Consider the following 23,982-nt stretch of genomic DNA (forward strand, 5'->3'; position numbering starts at 1 on the left):
TTCAAATTGTGGAATTGAAGGATTTGGAATTGTAATTCAATTCCAAATTCAAAAATTTTTATGATACCAAACACTAGATTTGGAATTGAAGGCTCCGATTCTAATTTCACACCTCTAATTCCATATACCAAACACAGCTTTACCAAAAATTCTACCAATGAAAACACCGATATAAAAAATGAAATTATTATGACAACATAGCATTTCTCAATTCATAAATATAACTGTTCAACAAAAAAGGAGTCATAAATATAGTTGCTGACCGAATGCACCAAATTTATGTATAGCACCTAACGGCAATACTAATACTATGTCTTTGTATTTTTTTCCTAATTCGTTTCTGTTCTTTTATACAATTATACCGTCCACGAAATACGTCCCAAATAACCTTGGGTTTGTCTTTCGCTCGAGTAATAATGATTATGTGTTATAAAAAAAAATGTCTCACATTTGAGGGTGTTAACACTCTATATATAAATAGACGCGCGTTTTGGTGAATCTGTAATAAAGAAGAAGAATAAGATATTTTATAAAAAAAACCTCATCTACACGTGTATAAATAGATTAATTAATCTTCATGTCAATAAACTTAATAATATATGCACTAACCGTCCATCATTAAATGTCTAATAAATGTCTACTTTTGCCATTTTTGAGTTGTCCCTCGTTAAAAGTCAACTTTCATTTTTGTACCATATACTTCATCTGTCCCACTAGAAATGAAACGTTTTCCTTTTCGGATGTCCAATTAAAAATGAAACGTTTCTTAAAATAGAAATAACTTTATCTCTACTTTTCTCTCTTACTTTACTCTCTCTTCTTTAACTCACAAAACAACACTACATAAAATCTTGTGCCGAAAAGCAAACATTTCATATTTATTGGGACGGAGGGAGTATTACACTAACTCATTCCACTCATATTTTAACTATTATAAAAAAAATTAAACTCATATTTCACTAATATATTCAACTCATTTTTTCTTACATTTCTTAATACTCATGCCGAGTCAAATGTGGACACTTAAGGAAAGAAGAAGGGAGTTATTAATAAAAAGAATAATTATTAATTAAATAATATATACAACTTCACATTGACTTTGGTCTATAACTTTTAAAATTGAAAATTAAATAACATCTATTCAAATGTTTTGCAATTGGCTAACCCATCAAATTTTTAGATAAAATAAGTGACAATATGACAATTCAATTGGTAAGACACTTTTCTTCCAATTATTAGGTTATGGATTTGAGTCCTTAAGGGAGTAAATGGGTTGATTTATTTTTTTTAAAAGAAAAAACTTAGCCACATTCATATTGAAATTATGTGTTGATTCACTAAAGATTGTATCCAATTACTTTGACCTTATTGGCATAAATGAATTAAATTTTATAGACATGATAGTAGTTTCAAAACTTTTTTTTTTATCTAGAAGACCTTTTTGCCTTCATTTTCCACAAGTAGAAACATAAGAAAGATCAGAAATGGAAATTAAACCTTGTACATCCCACTAACTTAGATAATGCTAGCTTATTCATTTTCTCATGCACCTGCCGATGGGAATGTACCTCTTTTCATCTGTCAAGGAAGGCACTGCACTTCAGAATTTCCATGTACTCATTCAGCTCATGCTTGAGCATTTGGACTACAAACAAACCCTCCACTTGTGATTTTAGTTTTGGGCCCTTCCTCCTTAGATTCTAGATCTTCCTCTACCCTTTTTTTTTTCTCAAAAACCTAATAAAAAGATATAGCCTCAAGAAGTAAGTAAATAGTTTTCCTATGTAAACTGAAATAAGATCTATATTAACCCTGAACACCTTTCTTTCTCTAGTTCTATCTGTATCTCAGAACGAAACACTCGACTCCTATCGACTTGGGCCTGTGCTTCTTCTACTATTACCATTAGTAGTTGAGAGGTTTTTCTCACATCTAGCAGTTTTCTTTAAGTGCTTTCTAAAGCAGTAGCATTATGGGCTCTATCTTCTGCAAGTCTCTGTCTCTGATCTGAAAGCCCTTCAACAGCAGCCAAAAGAACATTAGTACAATCAACTAGAGTGATTGTTGACACTGTTTATGCCAATCATACTAAATGATCTACAAGTCAGAAGATATACTCCCTTCGTGCCACCGCATGTGATTGATTTCTTTTCTGCACATGACTTAAGAAAATGATAAAGTAGGAGAGGGGATAAAGTAAGAAAGATAAAGAGAGAGTTAAGTATGAAAGAGGGTAAAATAAGAGATAGCTAAGAGTGGAAATCAATCACTTGTAGTGGGACAACCAAAAAGCAGAAATCAGACTCTTGTGGTGAAACGTAGGGAGTACAAATTTATGATTTTCTTTGTAAGTACTCCATTTGTCCCAAAATAGTTATCCCCTATTGTCAAAACACACGTTAACAAGAAAGTAACACAACGTTAAACCACTCAAGCAAGCATATGGTAGCCTTCCGAAGTCGCAAAATCACATAATATTCATACCTTGATTACTTCACATATAAGGATCTACCTCAGTGATGCAACTCTCGCCTGAGAGCACATAGTATTCCAGCAGAAGAACAATGTGTTTAATGCCTGCTTGTTGTGTATCTCGGTGTTTATGTGCATGCTTATGTTGGATTGCAAGACTTTGGAATATGTTTAGTTATTATAATATGCTACAAATATTACATTCTTTACAAGACCATCGTAGTTTTGTAGCATCATAATCCATCAAAGCAAAATTTACAGCTGCACTGCGTAAGCATCAGTTTAGGTCTAACATTTTCCAGGTGATCATAGCACCCTGATATAGGATGCTTCATGCTGCACGCCGATAATAATATCTGCACAGCGAAATATATTACTGCAATGAGAATCTAACTACCAGAATCATTTATGAGTAAGATCATCAAATCCTGAGACACTAATTTATTATCCAGTCATGTCAAATTGTCAATATATGTGTATGCAGCATGAAATAAAGAGAAACTTACACATAAATATTTATGCCATACATTGCTGCATATTTTCGTAGCAGGCGCTCAACAGTATACCATTCTGAGCGATCTGTACCATGCTGATAATTAATCCGGGGCATGTGGATTGAAGCTGCCAAGTTTTTGAAAGAAAAGGAAAAAAGACATTAGCACGCACGTTTATAGATCTTGCATATTAGATTAGAATTTAGAAGAGAAATGAAACCAAAATACTAGAGCATGAACATCTGTAACGCTACATATATCTAATAAAGAAGTCAATACCATCATGAGCTGTTAACAACATTTGACTGACATTCTTATAGAACCAGGAGGAACCAGTAACACAAGAGTACTTAGATGGCAAGCAACATTGCAATGTGTTAAAACATGAATTGAAAAATCGATGGTTGACTTTGTTTGTATTGCTTGCTTATTCATCTGTTACACTCGTCCCTTTATAGGGTGCCATGCAAGGAAAAAGTATATGTCTATCTTTTACAAGATGTGATTGAAACTATTTCTAGTAGGGATTTGCCTCAATATTTGCTTAGATTTCTTCAATTCCTTTCCCTCATGCTAACAATATGCAATCCATCCACCTTTTAGGAGTAATTTTTATGACTAGTTCCAAAAATTACTCAGATCAATTTCTGTCTAAATACCAACTGAAATACAGATAAAAGGTTTATGTGTCTGATTATATTTTAGCTTCTTTGTCTCACTCCTGACTCCTCATAAGAAAATTTAGACATCTACCTTTGAAATTGATAATCTGCATATCCAAATTTTAGGTAGAAAAGTGTAGCTCAACTCGACAATCACTTATCAAAAGTTTAGAAAATGGGAAAATCAGTCTAGTCTCCTGATATTCTTGCTCATTCTCTAATCCAAGAAAAATAGGAACCAGTTCTTTCATTCTGAGGGACTTGGATTGGTACTCCTACACTCAAACATCAATTCCGTGGCCACTTTACAGTCCATTACTACTAAAGAACGCAAACCACAAACAATTATTTTCAAAAAGAAACCAACATTCTACCTGAATATTGAGCGGCTGAAAACGATGCTTTTGCAAGGCAAACTTCCAAATCAGCCGTAGAGATATCACCACGAGGGACCTTACGCCTCAGATTATATGATTGCACAACAGCTAAACCGACCCATTGACGTGGATCAGTACTAGTACTCTGGTCACCGTGGTCCTCTGCAGAAAATGAGCGAGAAGCCAAAATTATAAACCGAAATCTAAGAATAGAGATGATTGCCAATTTGGCGTTCTACTTGGAAGAACTTAACCCCTGTTGACTCAATAATAGAAAAAACCCTGTAATGTGAAAAATACGAGATGATGAAAAAGTGGTAATGTGAAGTATATGAAAAACTTTGAGAAACAGAACGAATCAATCTTAACCAAAGTTTAAGTCATTGAACAGAACTTCAACACTTTAAAGATCTTTTAAAGAGAAACTCAGTTAGCATAGAGGGCTCAGCAGGCTCAGCTCACCAGTAACTTCTATGAGATGTAAATCACCCAGATGGAGATCTCCAAATTCTGAAGCCCGCTGATACGCATTGGGAACAGATGCTGACAGCCTAGCCAGTGCATCAAACAGACCCCCATGCCCCCAATTTCCAGAATCATCAACACAACTGCCAGAAAGATTTCAACCGTTAATTCTTTTAATCACAAGTATATGGCAAGCTATTACTCACTAAAATAGCGCCAGATATAAATACATATATAAAGGTTAGAGAAAATCAATCAGTAAATGTAGGTGATCAGTCCTCAACTTTTTGGCTTATGTTCTTCAAAAATCTTCTTCATTGGTCATAGTGATCAGTCCTCAACTTTTTGATCACTAAAGATTCTCAAGATGGAATATATAGAAGAACATATGATATATGATCATATCCAGAAATATAAATGGTTAATATGTTTTGGAGAAAAAATTGCAAGTGCTTTCAATAATTTTTATGGTTGTGTGGGTAGGTAAAAACCCATCATTCACTTCTTATATTATAATTTACACTTAAAAGAATACTTAAAAGCTAAAGTTTCTATCTTTTTTAAGAGTTCAATTTCACTTTTTACCGTATTTTGATTTTCTTGAGACTCAAAATGTCAAAGTATGTACTATAGTCTTTAGATCTAATAAGCTCTAATTTTTTAATGAATTCTACGTATAGAACATAAGTGAAGGCAAACTACAGTTATATCAAATTGCATTTAACAGCTGTTAACATGAGAGGCTCTATTGGGTAAGAGAAGAAAAGATTGTGAAGCCACACAAATCCAAACAGTAAATTTATTGATCAGATGGTGAATCACTTCACATCAAGCAAACACCAAGAGCAAAAAATTGTAAGGGCTACATGATACGAATGATTTATACCTGAATATAATTGTGGACTCGGAAGGGGTAACTGCTGCAGCAGTTGTGCAGTCTCCATAAACAAAATGAACTGAGCCAGCATCTGACACCGCATCCTGATTGACTGGACTGACATGATTGCTGACAGCAAGTGAGTGATATCCTAGTGTTTCCCATTTGGACATTTTTTTCTCCTCTGCCTTCCTTCGAGCAGCTTCCGCTTTAAGATGCTTCTCATCAGGTAAGCATCTCTTATTTCCTGATTCCAGTATGTCACTGTCTTGTTCTGGAGATGCTTGCTTAAACTTCTCGACCCATGCCATGTATGAAGCTTCATCGAGGTCTGGATTAAAGTCAATAGACTCAGAAGCATCTTGCTTCATTAAATTTTGATCACTCGCCTGATCCATTGAATTGATCTCTAGCTTCCTATCCCTCACATCTGATTGTAACTCATGGCGGGACACAATGACCTTATCAGCTAAAACAGCTAGTTCGCTCTTATTTAATTGGTTATCTGATTTATCTACATTCATCTCCATGGGATCAAAGATATGCAAACCAAATATCACAGATTTCAAATCACCAGCTTCAGTTCCTCCATTACTTCCCTCACAATCCAGTATTTCATCTCCTATAACATTATGACTGAGTTGTAGCTTCCTTCTTGCTCTATTCACAATAACCTGCATCGTTCCTAATCAGAATCTGAGAAATGTGATTACAAGAAAAAAGTAATAACCTTACCTCCTCAACTGTACGCCCAGTAACCAAATTAATAGATAGCACATGATTACTCTGGCCAATTCTATGTGCACGCTGCAAAGCCTGCTTATCCACTTGGGGATTCCAATCTTGCTCGTAAAATATGACCTTCAAAACACAGAATATTCATCTGTTACAACTTACAAGCACACAACCAATCAATGCATGACAACCCTTCACGTCAACAAAAATATAGGGCTGTTGTAATTGCAAAATCTTTGAAGGTTGAGGTTCTAATTAAGATTATTAAAAAGTCCTGTCTAATTGCACAGTGGCATAAAAGTTACTATGGATTTTAAGGCAATCAACCCTTCAACTTTTAATCTTTTTAAATTCTTCTATAAAGATTTTCTACTTTTTATAGTAGTTCATCAATGATTCATTAACATATTTACTTTTAAGCCTCCACAAATAAATACTCCGTATGAAAAAGTTGTTTAAATTTGTACTCCTATATATTACAGTGCTAACATTCAATACTATAGAGTAAAATGTGCTAAAATTATTATAATGATAGTTGTAAATTATTACAACGATAGTCGTCAATGCCTAGAACTAATGGAAAGGAGTTGATGAGGTGAAGCCCATCCATTAATGGTGTGTAGCTAGCAGTTGTTAGCAGAGGGACCTTGAGGCCCTGGTTTTAAATTTCAAAATTGTTTGAGTATCTATACGAGCCAAGACTTTTAAGGATAATAGTAATGGACATAAATGATTCTCACTGCAAAATGTAAATTTAATGCATAAAACACAACAAAAGTCCGAAAATTAACAGACCCTTGTTATCATTAAAAGCTAACAAATAGTTTTCTTGTTCTCATCAAGTAACTCCAAAGGCTACAACTACAAGCCTACCCAAGCAATTAAATCACCACCAATTTTAAAGAACTATTCTCCAATTATGGAATAAATATCAAAGGTGAAGAAGTCTAAACATCTTTCAAAACTTAACAGTTCATCATCCAAGGTTGACAGCCACCTTAAAGTAATAATTTAGGGTCGTAAAGCAAGTACATATTAAGAAACTAGAAGCAAGCTTACTGTATCAGCAGCCACAAGATTTAGTCCCACTCCCCCAGCTCGTGTGGATATCAAAAAGATATATGGTGTGCTCTCACAAGAGTTAATATTAGCACTTGATTTTATGCTGAAATTTCTAATTGCAGCAAATCGCTCTTCTGCTCGAATTGAACCATCAAGACGCTCATAGGTATATTTTCTCATTTCTAAGAAATCCTACAAGATATAATTGTATATTAAAATACAAAAATGATTAATGTAATGTTAATTAGATGCTATAGAGTATAGATCCTAACCATACATAAACAAAAGATAAAACTCACCTGCAATATGTCAAGAGTATGAGTCATTTGGGCAAACAATAGAACGCGATGCCCAGCATCATGCAACTTCCTAAGTAGCTGATCTAAAATTAGAAGTTTGCCACTAGCCTGATCCAACATAAATTGAAGTGTAAAAATAGCTCCATTTAAATAATCATTCACAAACAAAATAGGAAAAACCCAATTGAAGAGTGAGAAATATGTACGAATGCCGAATGCACGTGAATACTGAAGGATGAGAAGTTGTATTATTTAAATTTTAATTATCCATTGTGTCAGGCTGTTAACTTAACCGTTAATGGCACAAGGTTTAAAACTTCATCCATAACCTTAAAATCTGCACGGGGTATGTTACCTGAACCAGGTGCTCACCCTCCTGATATGGTTCAGGCTCAATACCCGGGAAAAGATATGGGTGGCTACATGCTTTCCGGAGCTGAATTACCTGAAGGAGAATTCGAAAGTAACAGCATCAGGCTTGTATCACCATTTTGTACATGAATCAACAACATTTAAACAAATAGGCACTGATCAATAAAAAAAAGTATTGCCCACAATATTTTGCAAAGATGGAGCATTTGTTCCTTTAGAAGCAAGTGCAAGCAGCTTTGGAAGTTCCTTTCTGATTATTGACATATAAACTTTTTTCTGCAGTGGAGACAAAGGTGCCATCCTGCCAATAAATATGAGTAATAAGATAACTTAGATTCATGCTCCACCAAACTTTGGGGAATGAATAGATAGCAACAGTATATCACATATGGAGTAAAAAAGACACAATAGCTTTTTAAAGAAATTAACACAGTGCATAAAAAAGACACAATAGCTTTTTAAAGAAATTAACACAGTGCATATAAAAGATACAATTAATTTTTAAAGAAACTAACACAGTTATTTCAGTAACAGGAGGCAGTAGCAGAGTGCCAGACTCCATAAGTGTAGATTTGGTCCTTCGAAGCATAAATGCACCCAGCACATACTTTAAGATCTTAAACGGTTCCTTCACTTTTTGTGCACCTTGACCTGCTAAAGAAGAAAATAAGAAGCGCCGGCGAGTAGCTCGACGGTGTTACCTAAACTACATTAAAGAAGGACTTTGCAAGATTTCAGCAAAATCCAATTTACCATTCATAAGCACTAGAAAAGGAAGGACCTATATATTTTGAAAAAAGACAAACATGCTACGTAAATAAATGCAGACAAATTACATGAAGGATCTCCAGCTTCCTTGAAATCAGAATGAAACTGCTCCAGTGTTCCAAAGATCAATGGCATACAGAAGTGCATCAGAGCCCAAAGTTCAGTAAGATTGTTTTGAACTGGTGTTCCAGTGAGAAGCAATTTTCTTGGCATGACGAATCGTGCTCTCAAAACAGTATATAAGACCTGTTACAGTCCAAGAAAGCTGTAAGAGAAGTTAAAAAGGCTAGAGAAATAACTTAAGAGATAAAGCAGTCAGAGCCAGCTATTATATATATGCTCAATACCAGACTAGACCTACATGCAGTACTAGAGAAAGTACTTTATTCTCGAGAAAATACTTCTGTGATGATGGATGTAGAATCCAGACACCCCATGCTAACAGAGGGGTGAAAAGTTTACATTAAGCTCAATGCAGTAACATAGAATAGCATATATTAAGGCCACTAATTTTTTAATAATAGTTCATAATACATATTCTCAAAAAATGGTTGTAATGCAGCATAGCATATAGACCAAGTATCTAAGAAGCTGTTCTGCAAGGGGAAAATATATAACTTTATCTCAGGGTACCAACATAGCATTATATAAAACAAAATCACTATGTTACCAGAGAGATTCATAAATCAACATAGCATAGGAAAGATAAATATATAGTTGTAGTTGAATATCAGTATGTATTTTGCAAAGACTATTTGCTTATACTATGGGGAGAAATTAACACTTCTCTCACAATATAAATAAACAAAACAAATTATACAGCTATACTTGCAAGACCTGATGGCAAAGAGAAAAACCACATCTAGCAGAATTTTGAACATACACTGGAATGGTTTTTAAGTCTCTGTGCTTCATCAATTATTGCATAATGCCAAGGGAATTGGGACAGAAAGTCCTGATCAATCAATGCTATGTCATAAGTTGTCAACAGCACATCAAACGGAAATGATGGAACCTGCAACAAACACCAAACGTTAATAGCATATAGCAATATGTTACCTCAATTGCAGTAACTAGGTGCATGTAGTTTTACATAAAGAAACTGGAAACAAGCACAGAATTACTTACGCGAGATGAGAATAGACTTTCTTTTACATATTCACTCATTTCCCTTCGCAATTTGCGTCTATGTTCTTTTTCCCCAACATAACGAAGCAATCTCAACTTTGGTGCGAAATTCGCCACTTCTGAGACCCAACCATCAGTTACACTGAGAGGGCACAAGACCACTGCAGGTTGAATTCAACATCTTTAGTGCAATTATGATTAAAACATTTTCAAGGACAGAAAATCCCAATATACACTATGAAAAAGTAAAATCTATTTACTCACAGAATGTCCCAGAAATTTTCAGGAATACTTTCAGGTAACTCAAAAGTGATACAGCCTGCAGCGTTTTCCCCAGTCCCATCTACAGTGATAAATCATTAGCACAAGAAAATCATTATAGTTTGCTCAACTTTTCATTGAAGATTGTCCAGAGGAACTTCTCAAGCTGTGAATTAGCAGCTATATATATTAACATTAGGAAAACTAATGTATCTAAATAATCATGCTATGAGGTGCCATATTCCTATAATGGTCCAACTCTACAGCTTTTAACTTGCTTCAGAAGATGTACTTCATTAGGTATCAATCTGCATAGGTGTAAGATGCAGTGAAAAAGGAATACTCTATCTTGTACTGTATTGCATATAATTCATTGAATTTAAATCACTGAATACAACATAAAATTTTTCTTTCCCCGATATATGGTATTCTGATTTATAAAATGTTAATTTGTAAATAACAGAAGACTAACAAGCAAGAATGATACACCTGCTTAGGAAACTAACTTCAAATCTTATCCGTTATTGACCATGACGATGGACCAAACTGCCCCCTCTTCCAGCATAAATAACAAAACAGAATGTTGCAGACTGGGACTAAAGAGTAAATTTCCAAACCCAACAGATTGCATTAGAAGCTGATAATCACGAGTTATTAAAAGAATGAAAAAAATGCTCATTTGATTTCATAAGCACTCAGAAGTCAATTATAAGATAGCTCTTGTGCGAAAGAGAGAAAATTTCAGCAATTCCAAGCACTGCCATCATTTACGATTGCATCATAAAAGAACAAGTTTCTCATTTAAAAGAAAAGAAAACAAACATAATTCGTTAAGAACGAAACGTAATACTCCAGCAATAAGGCATTCTCATATCCAATTGAGCCAAGTTACAAGTCTCACCTCGTCTCCTGCAAAACAAACGTGGACATTTATGCAACCATTGCAGAGAGGGGGGGGGGGGGCACGCGCGCGCGCACGGTGATTGAATCAATTGGAAGTAAACACTTTTCGAAATTCCAATACTATAACTTAAAAAATTCCATGCGGGAAAAGGAAAGGTAAAGGGTAAGAGTACCAAGTATGGCGTTGACGCCGAGGTGGTAGCGGCGGATGAGCCAGGACACGCCTTCGACTTGGTGCGGTTTGAGTGAAGCTTGGATTCCATAATCCAAGGAATCAATAGGCGCTTCTCCAGCAGCGCGAAAATCGCCGTCGTAGACGCATTTCGCAGCCGAAATCAGCCTCTGCTTGTAGTCCATGTTTCGAGGTATGGCGGTGGTGGTGGTTGTTTTTAAATTTGGAATCTATGATTTGCCGCTACAAAATCTATAATCCCTCTGTCCGTCGTTGCATGACTATGGACTTGGGTCTTGGAACTGCTGTTACCTTGTTTTCTTTGTTTTTCTTTTCGTTGGCACTTATATGCAACCACTCCACTAGGATCAGGAATTAAGTTTGAGTTTGAGAATAATCTTGTTGGAGAAGCCATGCCTCCAAAATTTGTCCCCATCAATTGAAAAAGGTTTCAAGAAAACTGTGAACACATTTTATGTATAAATAAATCCCAACAATTTAGTTTTGAAGTGGGCCTTATAACTCTGTCCCGTTTTTGCAGTATGAGAACAACAATTGAAACAACTTTAGCATTAACTATGTTCTGCATATATTAGCATTTGAAGTATGCCTGGTTCAACTAGCAGCACAACGCCACTGCAAAAATCTTTGCAGCATGACGCCAACATAGATGCACTCAGACTCATTACCTAGCAATATAAACTCTACAGACACAAGTCGAGGTAAGTAGTAAAATGTTTCATTGTTGATTTTGAGGTCTCTGCTGCTGAAAGTTGGGATGATTCTGTTGGGTGTTTTGCATCGTCATCATGCCCGGTTGCATATTCTGACTACTTTGCTGCATGTTGCCAAATGCTCCTTGCGCGCCGTGTTGCTGCTGTTGCTGAATCTGCATCATACCACCGCCTGTGTTGGCTGCCCCCATGTTGAACACTGAAAGTAGTACAAACTTGGAAAGATTAGCAGCAGTTAATGAAAAGGGACTCAGATTGCTGTTTAAGAGAGCACGAGATCTATTTTAAGTGATAATTCATCTCCTGTTGGGAAAGAGTCCATGTACGAAATGACATAATCATTATACGTATTGACGGTATGAAACATGATAAGATAGAAGAAGGTGACCCATACTCTGGTCGCTCAGATTTTGGGGAGGTAGAGTTCGATTGGCACCGGACATTGCATACTGGAAGCACGGAAGCATAAAGGCTAATCAGCAATGGGTCATAAAACAGTTATCCCCTATGCTACACAATTATGCATAATCCTAAACTGATATTATCAAATCAAGATCATCAAGTGCCTTTATATGTGTTAAATTTGGTGTGATCTTCTGGCATAGGAAGATTTTGTATAACCATCAAATCCAAGTCTTCGAGAATTTAGGAAGCTAACCTGCATTCTTGGCATAACTGATTGTGATGGCATCATAGCTGACATGTTAGGGATCTGAATTGAAGGTTTGCAATGGTAAGACAAGAATAGAAAAAATCAAGATCATACAGAATTTAAGTGCAATACTACTGAGTTACATGAAAAAAGACATAAACCAAACAAAAAGAGATCATCTTTTTCAAATACTTGGTGCTCAGACTCAGACCAAAATAATTTCAAGCTTCTCCCAGCAGTTGGGTGGAAGATTTTACTTGGGGCTCGGACCAAATCACCAAAATAATACTCCCTCCGACCCACCATAAGCACAGCGCTTCTTTTAACTTTAAGCACTCGTTTTGGGAAAGAGAGAGAGATAAAGCAAGAGAGATTGCTTAAATATTATTTTCCCAAAATGAGTGCTTAAAAGAAGCACCTCGCTTATGGTGGGATGGAGGAGTATTATGTACTCTATCTCTATTGAAGAAAACATGTGTTAAAAGTATCAAACTCAACAATCAAGAAAAAGTTAGTACAGTCAGCAACTAGTTTGGAAAAGGAAAATGTAGAATGGTACAACAAAAAGGCAGAAGATATCTTACCATTTGAGATGTAGGTGTCGCCTGGGCTGCATTAAAGAGGGCACTATTTGCTGGGCTAGAGAACTGATTTAACTGACGATTCAGCTGATTCCCTTGGTTCATTTGGTTTGGGCTCATATGCTGCATTGCAGCTGATGTAAGCTGTCTACTCTGCAATTGCTGGGCTCCCAATGGCTGAGAGAACTGCACATGATGTTGACCATGCATCTGCTATGCAGCAAATCCAAAATGAGTTAAGAGGCAAATACTTACAACATTAATATAAGATGGACATGGATTTTTTATAAAAGCATAAATCCTTAGGAAAGATGTGCAAGACAGTATTGTTGCTAGCCAGGTAATTAGGAAATTATTACATATGGCGATTATAAGAATTTTATGGCCTTTTGTGAGCTTTCTTGCAATCAGATCAATGACAGCAAACATGGAAGAACTTTACTAAATGGTGATAATGTCAAGAGTTACATGCTAAATCCATCATTTTGTCACCAATCTTATGGAAGTTGTCACCCAAGTTAAGTCAGCAAACATGGAAGAACTTTACTAAATGGTGATAATGTCAAGAGTTGCATGCTAAATCCATCATTTTGCCACCAATCTTATGGAAGTTGTCACCCAAGTTAAGTGCTTGATTACCGACTGAAACTTTTGTTGTGACTGGCTTGGCATCTCATGCAGCTGCGTTAGTTGATTCTGAAAAGATGATTCACAATAATTTCAAGTGCTGAAAGATGACAAATTAAATATATGATGGCATGCATTAGCTAAAGCCAAAAAAATTAACATCATCTTGGAATCTGTAAACATATCGGAAACTGAGAACCCACTATAGATGAATGTAAGAAACATTAGTCAATTTAATAATCCGTCAAAAAACATTATGCAAGTCAATAATCGTCATTTTTGCTTCATGGTGGTAATAAAGGGGTTGGATGGGAGTGATGGAACAAAGAACAGAACTTGAACCATAATAACTTGGTCTATGAACATATGCTTAGGCCTTTAAGTCCTACATGTAATTTACAGTGAAAAAAAGGGATTTTTGCAACAATAGAGAGATTGCAAGTCGTAATGAAAATAATAGCAACTTCGAGTGTGGAACAAGATTTATATATGTTGCACGATCCTGGTAATGTTTAACAAAAGTTGACACCCTTCAATCTCTAAAGAGGGGTAGAGGTCCACACCTGACCAAGGACAGGCATTGATGAAGGTCTTAGCTGCTGTTGACTCAGAAGTTGTTGCTGCAACATTTTCTGCCTCTGTTGCAGTTGTTGTTGTTGTTGTTGTGATTGTTGTTGCTGAGGAGATGGAGTGTTCATAATATTTGCACCAGATCTGGGTGAATTGGCATATTGCATAGGAGACGCTGTTGTATTATTATCAAAGGAATTGCTTCCAGTAGGACCAGAAGGGGAAGCTGCTGGTCTTCCAATAAGTTGTGCACCAGAAGCCTATTGGGACCAAAATGTAATAAGGCTCAGAAAAGGATCCACCAGAAGAAGATCAGATGCAGCTATACATGGAAAAGTAATACATATATATTCTGGTTATCATGTGATCCTCATCTTCTTAGTTATCCGAACACTGCACCATGTCTACCTTACATGACATCCATTACAGAGTTAAATAGAAGACACAGTCAGCTTGAAAAGAGGGCATCTGTTCAGCTCCTTAAAGGCAACGAGAACACATTTGAATGGGAGGGGCAATGGTAATGTTAACCGTTTGATTAGTGTGGGGAGTGAAGGTGGAAAGGAGGTTATTATTATTGCTTACTTTGATTCCAAAGCCCAGACCAAGCAACATAAATGGGAAGGATTCCCTTCTCATCTGCATTCGGTCCCCTATACTATTACCCCAACCAATCACCTCCTAAGTAAAGCCGTAGAAACTGGACTTTAGAAAAAGTTTCAGTTGTCATAATCATAGCAGGGTCTTATGATAATAGCTACTATGATTACTGACCAGAAGTAGGGAGACACTTTCCATAGCAATATGAAAGCTATAGCAATTAGTTGATCATCAACAAGAATTACAAGAGGTTCTAATCCAGAGGTTTTTCAATAACAAACTAACCACAGATCCACAGGAGTGTATCATTTTAGGAAATGTGTAAATGTAAGGCAATAGAGTTAAGGCCACCCAAGGCTAGTAATGTCTTCGCACAAACTATAATCATGACTACGGAACTGTTTAAAACATAAAAACCCAAAATAATCTTAGTTAGAAAGCTTATGTAAAATGGTTGAAATATTGACCTGTAGCAAAGAGCCCTGATTGTTAATGGCAGTAGTTGACATGAGTGGAGGCGTACTCTTCTGGTACAACCCTAAAGTGTACAAACATAACATGGTCAGTAGATGCATCAAATCCTATACTAACAATCCAAAAGACAAGAAGAAGAGACAGAATGATCCTGAAGCAAAGAGAACATAGAAATTGCACACCAGATGAATCCTGGAGGCTGTCATTAGTAGCAAGTACATCTACCAAGTGCATCGGAAGTGACGATGCCACTTGTCTTTGGTCTCCAGGTACTCGTAATCCTGCATTTAAAATGTAAAAGAGGAAATTCAATTCAAGAGGTATGTATGATATAGAGCTTAAGGTGCATCATACTTGTGGGTATGCAATTCTTGCAAGTGCATCAAACACAACTGAAAATGATCAAGGGGCACACACATTCATAACATATTGAGAGCTGCTGAGTAAAGAATTTGCACCTTCACCATGATTGACAGCACTACGAAGCAAATTTTCTTGTTCTTGTATTTTTGTAGCTTGAACCTTGTCAATAGTTGGAAGAAGATTTGTCCCATGTCGAGTGCTAAAGTAGGACTTACGTGCATCAGCTATGATCTTCTCAGCACTTTCACAGGCTGCTCCTATCATATCAATTCTAGTCTGCGATCAATCACACATACATCATTAGAAATGGAAAACCCAGTGATGTACATATATATTCCACTAGTATGACTGCCCACCTTGAGCTTGTCAATTTGTGCCGCCACTGGCAGGCCCTGCATACCGTGTAACAGCTGTTCTCTCTTAGTGTTGTCTTCCGTCTCCATTTCGGGCAAAAGCTTAGATGACAGCATAACAGGCAAAACTGCAGCCAAATAACACCCTAACTTAATACACGAAATTGAATCCCCACATTGCACCTCTCTTACTCATCAACATAAAATCAATATAGCGGCTTTATAAAGAACCCAGCTCTGCATTTCTCAATCCTGTTTTCTCTTTCTCCTTCTCATACCCTGTTTATGTCTTGAAGCCATGCAATCTTATAAGCCAACATTTCGACAAACTCTTAACCACCTTATAGCTATGAGCTACCCCATGACAAAATAATGTGAATGCTTAATCACAACAAAAAAATAAACCGAATAAAATGACTGCAAGGTAAAAGATTAATCCACTTTTCCAGTGTACCGGATAAATCAACAAATACTAATAGCATTCTCATCATTAAGCGACGTTCTCTTAATGACATTATAGCTATCCCATGATAAATAATGTGAATGCTTAATCACAGTGAAACATAAACTGAATAGAACAACTGCAGTGAAAAAGGTTAATCCACTTTAGCAGTGTACCAGAGACAACAACACATACTAGTAGCATTCTCAGCATTAACATTCTTAGGATGCACAACGAAAGCCTTGGACACATTCTTAATATCTTCAACAATATTATATAGCTCCAAATTCACCATCGAGAACTGCCCCAAAACATCTTGCCTGCACAAACAAAACCCTAATTGATCGATTGCAAAAGAATTTGCCTGCGGAAAATGGTTGAATTGAAATGGCATGCTCATACCATTTAGGGGTGGCATTCGCGCGCGCTATAGCATCCAATTCTTCGAGGATGCGAGAGATGGCTTTGAACAGGCTGATAGCGCGAGTTTTTACAGAGTCGAGATTGAGCTGCTGCTGAAGCGCCGGGTTCAGCCGCTCCACAACCTTCGCCGGCGGTTGCTGGTCTTGGCCTGCTGCCACCGCTGCTGCCTCCATAGCTGCCATTAATATTTTATCGGAGCTCGGACGTTAGCCGTCGGTGTGGATTGAGAATTCCGCTTAAATAAAGCAGCCTTTTTGTGTTAAAAACTATACTTAATAGAATATCATGTCAATTTGCAATTTGCAAGGGGTAAATACATAATCTATCTGTAAATCTATAAAGGGGCCGTTATGTGCCTATATACAAGAATGGGAAATGGGAAATATGCCTATTGGCTGAATTGATGGACGAGTAAGAGAAGCTTTGAAACAATTAATAAAACACCAAATTGAGTCTGTTGTGCTGTGAAATCTACACAGAGATGAGATAGACGACGGCGTCTGTGAGGCCGTGCGTCCTCGGCTGTCTTCTCCGGGCGGCGTGAAATCTGCGAGGGCTACAACTCTTGATTTGGGGAAGATACGACGGAGTATCCAGGGGATGTTCAATTTGCAAAATTGTATCCGGAATTAAATTTGTTGTGTGTTTGGTTCATGAGATTAAACTTCACAACTTAATCCTAGATGGATAAACATGGGATAATTAGTCATTGTTAATCTTCTATTACTAAAATAATCTCACAACTCAATCCTAAATTGTATCTTGGTATTATTTTATCTTGCAAACCGAACACCACCGTAGTATTAGTATTAATAACAGTATATGTTCAATTTTTAAATGACTTCAAATTAAGATGATACTAAAACTTAAACACGATTACTTGTGTCTACTAATCATGAAAAAATAACCCTACATAAATGTTAGGAGTAATTAACAACCTAAAATCAAATAGTTTGAAATATAACTAAAATAATGATAAAAAAGCATATTAATTAAAGAGCTGTGAACAATGTCGAACCATTATTAAGGGTCAAACTAGAGACCAAATTAGGGCCCTCCATTTTTTTAATCTTGTGGTTAGAATTAATTTACAATTAATTTAATTTTTTATTCAATAAAAATATGCTGAGGGGTATTTTCGGAAATCAGTTTATTAAGCTTCAACAATACGTGAATCTCTTTCCTTCTCAATTCTTCGATCTTCATACAATCTTCACTCAATCTTCACGCAATCTTCATCAATTTTTACTCAATTTTCTTCAATTTTCTCGCAATTTACGTGAGCTGTATAATCTGCATCAACATCTTCTTCAATCTGCACCAACATCTTCTTCAATCTGCATCGATCTCCACGATCTACCTCAATCGTGATTGGCCTCAATCTGCAATTCCTTCAATTCACGTTCTACCTCCATCGTGTTTTGCTTCCTCAATTCACGATTGTTTTGCAATTGTTGCATCGTCAAACAATCGCGATCAAATTCCTTCAATTGTTGCATCGTCGAACAATCGTGTATTTTGCAATTGCTGCATCAAATTCTCGATCGATCTGCCTCGGTTTTCACAATTCCTTCAATTCACGATCTACTTCAATAGTCATCCATGGAGAATTCCACACGTGAAATTCATCATCAGCTCAATGGTGTAGGAACGACACCGACAAATTATGCGGTTGAAGATGGATCTTCATCGACCAATAATGAAGAAGCTAGTATTGGATCAATTCTGGATTATCTACAATATCAAGGAGGCACTCTATTGTAGTGTATATGCGATTGATCCATGAGCTTAAAACTAATGAAGTAAAATAGAATTTTTAAATGTTTGTTGTGTATATGCGATTTGTACTCGTAATGAACTAAACTTTGGTTATCCTGAAATAATAACAAGTAAAACTGAATTTCTGTTCTTGTTGAATATTAAATGTTGATATTATTGTGATGTATATGCGATTTGTACTCATAATGAACTAAACTTTGGTTATCCTGAAGTAATAACTAGTAAAACTGTTGAATATTAAATGCTGATATTATTGTAGTGTATATGCGATTTGTACTCATGATGAACTAAACTTATGGTTATTATGAAGTAATAACTAGTAAAACTTAAATTCTGTTCTTGTTGAATGAATATGTTTTGTTTGTTTAAATTTTCCAAATTAATTCAAAGTGAGATTGAGGAAGTAGTTGATAATGTCACTATGGTGACAGTGTTAATCATTAGTGAGAATGAGATTTATGTGGTCAACGACAAGTTCTCAAAGAACTGGACTGTGTCATACTCCACATCTTTTGATTCATATGCATGTAGTTGTAAGATGTTTGGGAGGACTGAGCTTGTATGCAGTCACATTTTTTGGGTCTTGAAAAACAAAAAAATGAAATTAATCCCTAATGAGTTACATGGAGGACGTTGGTTGAAGTCTAAATTTGTCAAGGCTGTGCATTATGGTTTTGATGATGATATTGAAACATTTATTGCTGTGGATGAGACAAAGCAGGAATACAGGGATATGCATGGAGATTTTTATGATATTGCACGGCTTATTGAAGGAGAAAAGAAGTACTTGGTGAGGGAAATGTATTGTCCATAAGTGAAAAGAGACAAATGATTGAGAATTTTCATGGCTCAGAAGTCCCTAGTGAAATAGAAGTTCATCCGCCTGATGTCGTCAAAACCAAGGGTTCCGGTCGACGTCTTTCACGCCTTGAGAAAGAAATGAGAGAGATGTCCAAGCCTGGTCGGAAATGTGGAAAATGTGGCGAGGTTGGTCGGCATGATTCAAGAAATTGTGACAAGATAAGGAGGAGGAGAACAAGAAAAAGAGGAGAAACCAATGTTGAAGCTGGTTGTTTTTTTCTGTTCCAATAGTTCTGTTCCAAAATTTATTACTTCATTCAGATATTTTTGTTCTTCATTCCTTTAGTTCTGTACTTCAGTCTTGTAGTTTCTTACTTCATTTACATTTTGAATTTGAATTTGTTTAAACTTTTTGCAAGCTTAAAGAAGACTGAAGTGTTTTTATAATGGCTTATTTGTTCTTTATTATGATTTTTTTTATGCTGACAATATTTTATAGTTTTATAGTTTAGTTTATTATGAAAACAGATCATTAGCTTATTAATTGACATGAGGTTATTATATCATCAAATACAATATTTAGTTCATTTGTATGTGCAAATAACACATCACTTAAGTTTAAACCATAAACTCATACAACGCAGTAGATAGATACTTCATAACAAAAGTCTGATACTTCATTATTACAGATTTCCACTTCATTATTATAATTTATTACTTCATTCTACAAATTAACTACCCAATGAACTATATCTATTATCCAATGTGGCATTTAAATCTAATAAATAACAACATTAATAAGTGAAGTACTTTATTTTCAATTGCTCAAAACAGATCTATGTATATTTCAAAACTTAATCTTCTAAAATCTTCATTTCTTCTTTAAATATGCTGCAATCATTTTCTCAACATCTATTACATGGCGTTTGTTTTCCTTCTCATAGTATACTGCTGTAACTTGTTTGTTGTTGAAGCTTGCATGGCTGTTATTTGCTAACATCAACGCCGAGCAATATTTGGCCCTCAAGCTCTAGAGCACACCCAAACTTGATTTTTTTAAGCCACAGTTCCAGCAACTTTCGCGCTCACCTTTGTATGTTTCCATGTGACACGCATTAGAAATACTCCACAGTCTTCAACATTTTCAGAAGTTCTCCATGACATTTTTAATCTCTATATTTTAGCATTGGATATTGTCTTGCACTGTTTGTGAAGACCAATGTTGGTGAGGAAGTGACAAAAATATAATCTCTGCATGTATAAAACAAAATATATGTTATTTTTAGTTGTGTATCATATGTAAGTGTAATAAAATTAAATCATATGTGAAAAATACAAACCAGCGTCTCTGGAATGTCACTATAATTGGTTGTGAGATCATTGTCATCGCCATTTTCAGAGTTATCTACTACAACAATTGCATTTCTTTTGAAGCAAAAGCAAATACCATAATAATGCTCATTCGCACATTTGGGGAAAAAGACCTATGTAATGAGGTAAAAGATCACACGAATGAAGTAAAAAACTGGGAGAATGAAGTACTATCAAATATCTGAAGAATATGAAACAACACAGCAGCTGAGTCTATTACTTCATTATTAAGTTTTATTACTTCATCATACTGAAATATTACTTCAAACAGAATTAATAAAAGGCAAGGTAAAAATAGTTCATTCAGTACGATTGTTACTTCATCATACTGAACTATCGTAATATTTATGTTCTAAAAAAAAAATTCTTACATTCTTCTTCTTTTGAGAGGAATTTTCACCTATACATTATGAATACAAAATAAATTTACAACATATCATATACAATTATAGATAGTTCACTTAGAATACTATGTTACTTCATTTAATGTCATTTTCATTTTATATTACTTTATTAAAGACACAACTAACTTCATTATATCAATTTACTACTTCATCAAAAAGAATATTTAGTTAGTTTATTTTAATGTGCAAACAACATATCAGTTAAACATGTTACTTCAATATAATATTTTATTACTTCATTTTTAGAGTCATTTACTTCATTATAATGTTTTATTACTTCATTTTAGTAATACAACCTACTATATAAGCAGATCATTTATATTACTTCATTATCATAACTTATTACTTCATCTTATCAATTTACTACTCCCTCCGTCCCGGCTAAGATGACACATTGCTTAGCCGGCACGAGATTTTATGAGTTATTGGTTAAAATGTTTAATTGGAGAGAGAGGAGGTGGGTGTAGGTATTAAATTAGACAGATGAAGAAAGATGAATATTTTAATAGGAGTGAGAAAAAGTGGTTGAGTGTATTAATTGGAGAGAGAAAGTTACCAAAAAATGAAATGTGTCATCTTAGTTGGGACAAACTAAAAAGAAAAACGTGTCATCTTAAGGGGGACGGAGGGAGTACTTCATTAAAAAGAATATGTACTTCATTTTAATCTGGAAATCACACATCAGTTAAGTTTAATCCTAAAACCCCAAACCCATACAACACAATAAATAGATAATTCATATTTAGTGTCTATTTGTGACATCCCTAACCCGAAACCTACATTATTTTGCATATCATCATATTGCATATTATATTGTCATTTATACTATAGAGATATGAAGTGTATCATAGAGAATATATTTATTTTTATGATCGACTCGATATAGTCGAATATATAGATAGTTTTGATTCAGGAGAATTTTAAGTATGAGTGTGTATATAGTATATAATTAAATTAATGTATATGCTATAATTATTTATATATATGTGCACGTGTATATAGTACTAGTACTTATACGTAATTATAATATAATATATATGTATGCTTTTGGATAAAAAGTTACATGCATTAAATAAATTGCTATGTACGTTTTGTTAATATAATTACTACATTGTTATATTATTATATGTAGTTGACGTACGTGTTGCATTTTTAGATAAGAGCAAGATACTTGTAATTATAACATTCATTTAATTGGTATGAGTCAGGCAAAATGGCCGACGTACATAATTGTGTACAAATATATATACATATACCTATTGAAAAAAAGGGTTCAGAAGGAAAACAGAAGTTGAGAAAAAAGTTTCGTACCGAGTGTTATAAATCAAGAGTCGAATCAGGACTTCGATAAGTTTATCTATCGTGACCAGGTGTGTATAAATCACACTTTTAATTTTACATATTTTATGTGAATGATTGTTATGTGTTAAGTTGGAATGAATATTTGAATTATATGATATGAGACTAAATGGTTATGTGTTATTTGATATGTGATTTGTGCAATGAATATGCATTGGAATTATTATTGATGAAATATATGGGTATGTAATTGGTGCAATGGATATGATTGATGCATTGGTATTAGAATATCTTGAATCATTGAATTAAAGAGGATATGTGACAGTCTTGCCTTGGGTCTGATGTCAATGATAATGAAAATAGACCTATGGGTCATATACAATGATAATAGACCTACGGGTCAATACAAAGAGCAAAGAGGGACCTTCGTGGAAAGGTCAAATCAAAGAGGGGCCTTCGTGGAAAGGTCAATATGCAAAGAGGGGCCTTCGTGGAAAGGTCAATATGCAAAGAGGGGCCTTCGTGGAAATGTCAAATAAATGAAAAGGGACCTACGGGTCGTATACAATGGAAATCCCAGGCAGATACCAGGCTTGCTCAGTCACAGAATATTAAAAAGGATCATAGAGGCATATGCATATGAATATTAAATTATTTATGATATTTATTACTTCCGGTGATATATTTTGATGAAAAAATGTGTTTGATATTTGTGTGTGAAATTAAAGGTAAGGTTTATATGCACTGAGTTGTGGCTCATATAAACCATTAATATTTTTCAGGAATAAGATATCAATGATGCGTGAGTTGATGTGAGTTACAGTTATTATAAGGGTCGGCGGCTGACGTGTTTTAGCAACCTTCTCCTCCTCATCATTTTTGCATGTAGAAAAATGTATAGTATATAGAGTGGTGAGAGGGTCCCATGACTGTTCAGAATGTTTTGAAATATGTACTTGATAAATGTGGATTTTTGGAATTATATAATATGTGGATTTTATGTAGTTGACACGTGGATTATTTATTTTAAAAATTGTGAATTTATTTATAGCAAGTGCATAAGTCATAAGGGTTGAGGTATTACACTATTACTTCATTACAATGCTTTATTACCTCATTTTACGAATTTACTACTTCATAGGCTAATATATTAGGGCTTTAACTTCATTTTATCCACTGATTGATGAACTAATTACGCAAAAATCAGAAAAGAAAGTAAGAAAGTATGAAGTAAAGTAGAATTTTGAAAAATATAAAACTTCAATATAGTGTATTACATGAGGCATAATGTTCTGCCGGAACGCAATCGGCGTCCATCTGAAACAGTAAATCGAAGCAATTTTAGTCATAGACTTCAAAATAGGAAGTTCAGAAAAACAATATAATATAAACCTTCACCTTCCATTGATGAATTTCTGGCGTCAACTATTTCAAATCGCGTGGAGATGTGGACGTCGGCTAA

The 23,982-nt window shown here is 35.1% G+C and overlaps 2 protein-coding genes across 6 annotated transcripts; both read right to left on the reverse strand.

The window, feature by feature from the left end:
• Window positions 1-1,705: 1,705 nt before the first annotated feature.
• On the reverse strand, window positions 1,706-11,450 carry LOC125193870 (probable helicase CHR10). Of its 3 annotated transcripts, XR_007171653.1 has the most exons (18): window positions 11,049-11,450; window positions 10,874-10,881; window positions 9,976-10,054; window positions 9,712-9,872; window positions 9,467-9,598; window positions 8,652-8,829; window positions 8,331-8,469; window positions 7,999-8,116; window positions 7,799-7,888; window positions 7,444-7,551; window positions 7,142-7,336; window positions 6,083-6,208; window positions 5,357-6,021; window positions 4,468-4,613; window positions 4,003-4,167; window positions 2,979-3,093; window positions 1,821-2,828; window positions 1,706-1,737 (listed from the first exon to the last, which is right to left on the reverse strand). XR_007171653.1 is itself a non-coding variant. In XM_048091796.1 (17 exons), exons 1-17 carry the CDS (start codon window positions 11,230-11,232, stop codon window positions 2,804-2,806), a joined length of 2,631 nt encoding a protein of 876 aa, XP_047947753.1. In that variant the 5' UTR covers window positions 11,233-11,450; the 3' UTR covers window positions 1,706-2,803. The 3 variants fall into 3 exon arrangements, 2 of the variants coding, with proteins under 2 accessions (XP_047947753.1, XP_047947752.1); XM_048091796.1 differs by having other exon boundaries at window positions 1,706-2,828; window positions 8,331-8,466; XM_048091795.1 differs by having other exon boundaries at window positions 1,706-2,828.
• Window positions 11,451-11,612: 162 nt separating this feature from the next.
• On the reverse strand, window positions 11,613-17,443 carry LOC125193871 (mediator of RNA polymerase II transcription subunit 8). Of its 3 annotated transcripts, none has more exons than XM_048091797.1 (12): window positions 16,846-17,442; window positions 16,639-16,763; window positions 16,005-16,129; window positions 15,744-15,924; window positions 15,468-15,566; window positions 15,279-15,349; window positions 14,205-14,471; window positions 13,654-13,710; window positions 13,018-13,227; window positions 12,440-12,493; window positions 12,176-12,230; window positions 11,613-11,980 (listed from the first exon to the last, which is right to left on the reverse strand). In XM_048091797.1, the coding sequence occupies exons 1-12, from the start codon at window positions 17,046-17,048 to the stop codon at window positions 11,787-11,789; spliced, it is 1,641 nt and encodes a 546-aa protein (XP_047947754.1). In that variant the 5' UTR covers window positions 17,049-17,442; the 3' UTR covers window positions 11,613-11,786. The 3 variants fall into 3 exon arrangements, with proteins under 3 accessions (XP_047947754.1, XP_047947755.1, XP_047947756.1); XM_048091798.1 differs by having other exon boundaries at window positions 13,018-13,224; window positions 16,846-17,441; XM_048091799.1 differs by lacking the exon at window positions 13,654-13,710 and having other exon boundaries at window positions 13,018-13,224; window positions 16,846-17,443.
• Between the last annotated feature and the right edge of the window lie 6,539 nt (window positions 17,444-23,982).

Source organism: Salvia hispanica, chromosome 6, assembly GCF_023119035.1.
Source record: "Salvia hispanica cultivar TCC Black 2014 chromosome 6, UniMelb_Shisp_WGS_1.0, whole genome shotgun sequence".
Classification (NCBI taxonomy): domain Eukaryota; kingdom Viridiplantae; phylum Streptophyta; class Magnoliopsida; order Lamiales; family Lamiaceae; genus Salvia; species Salvia hispanica.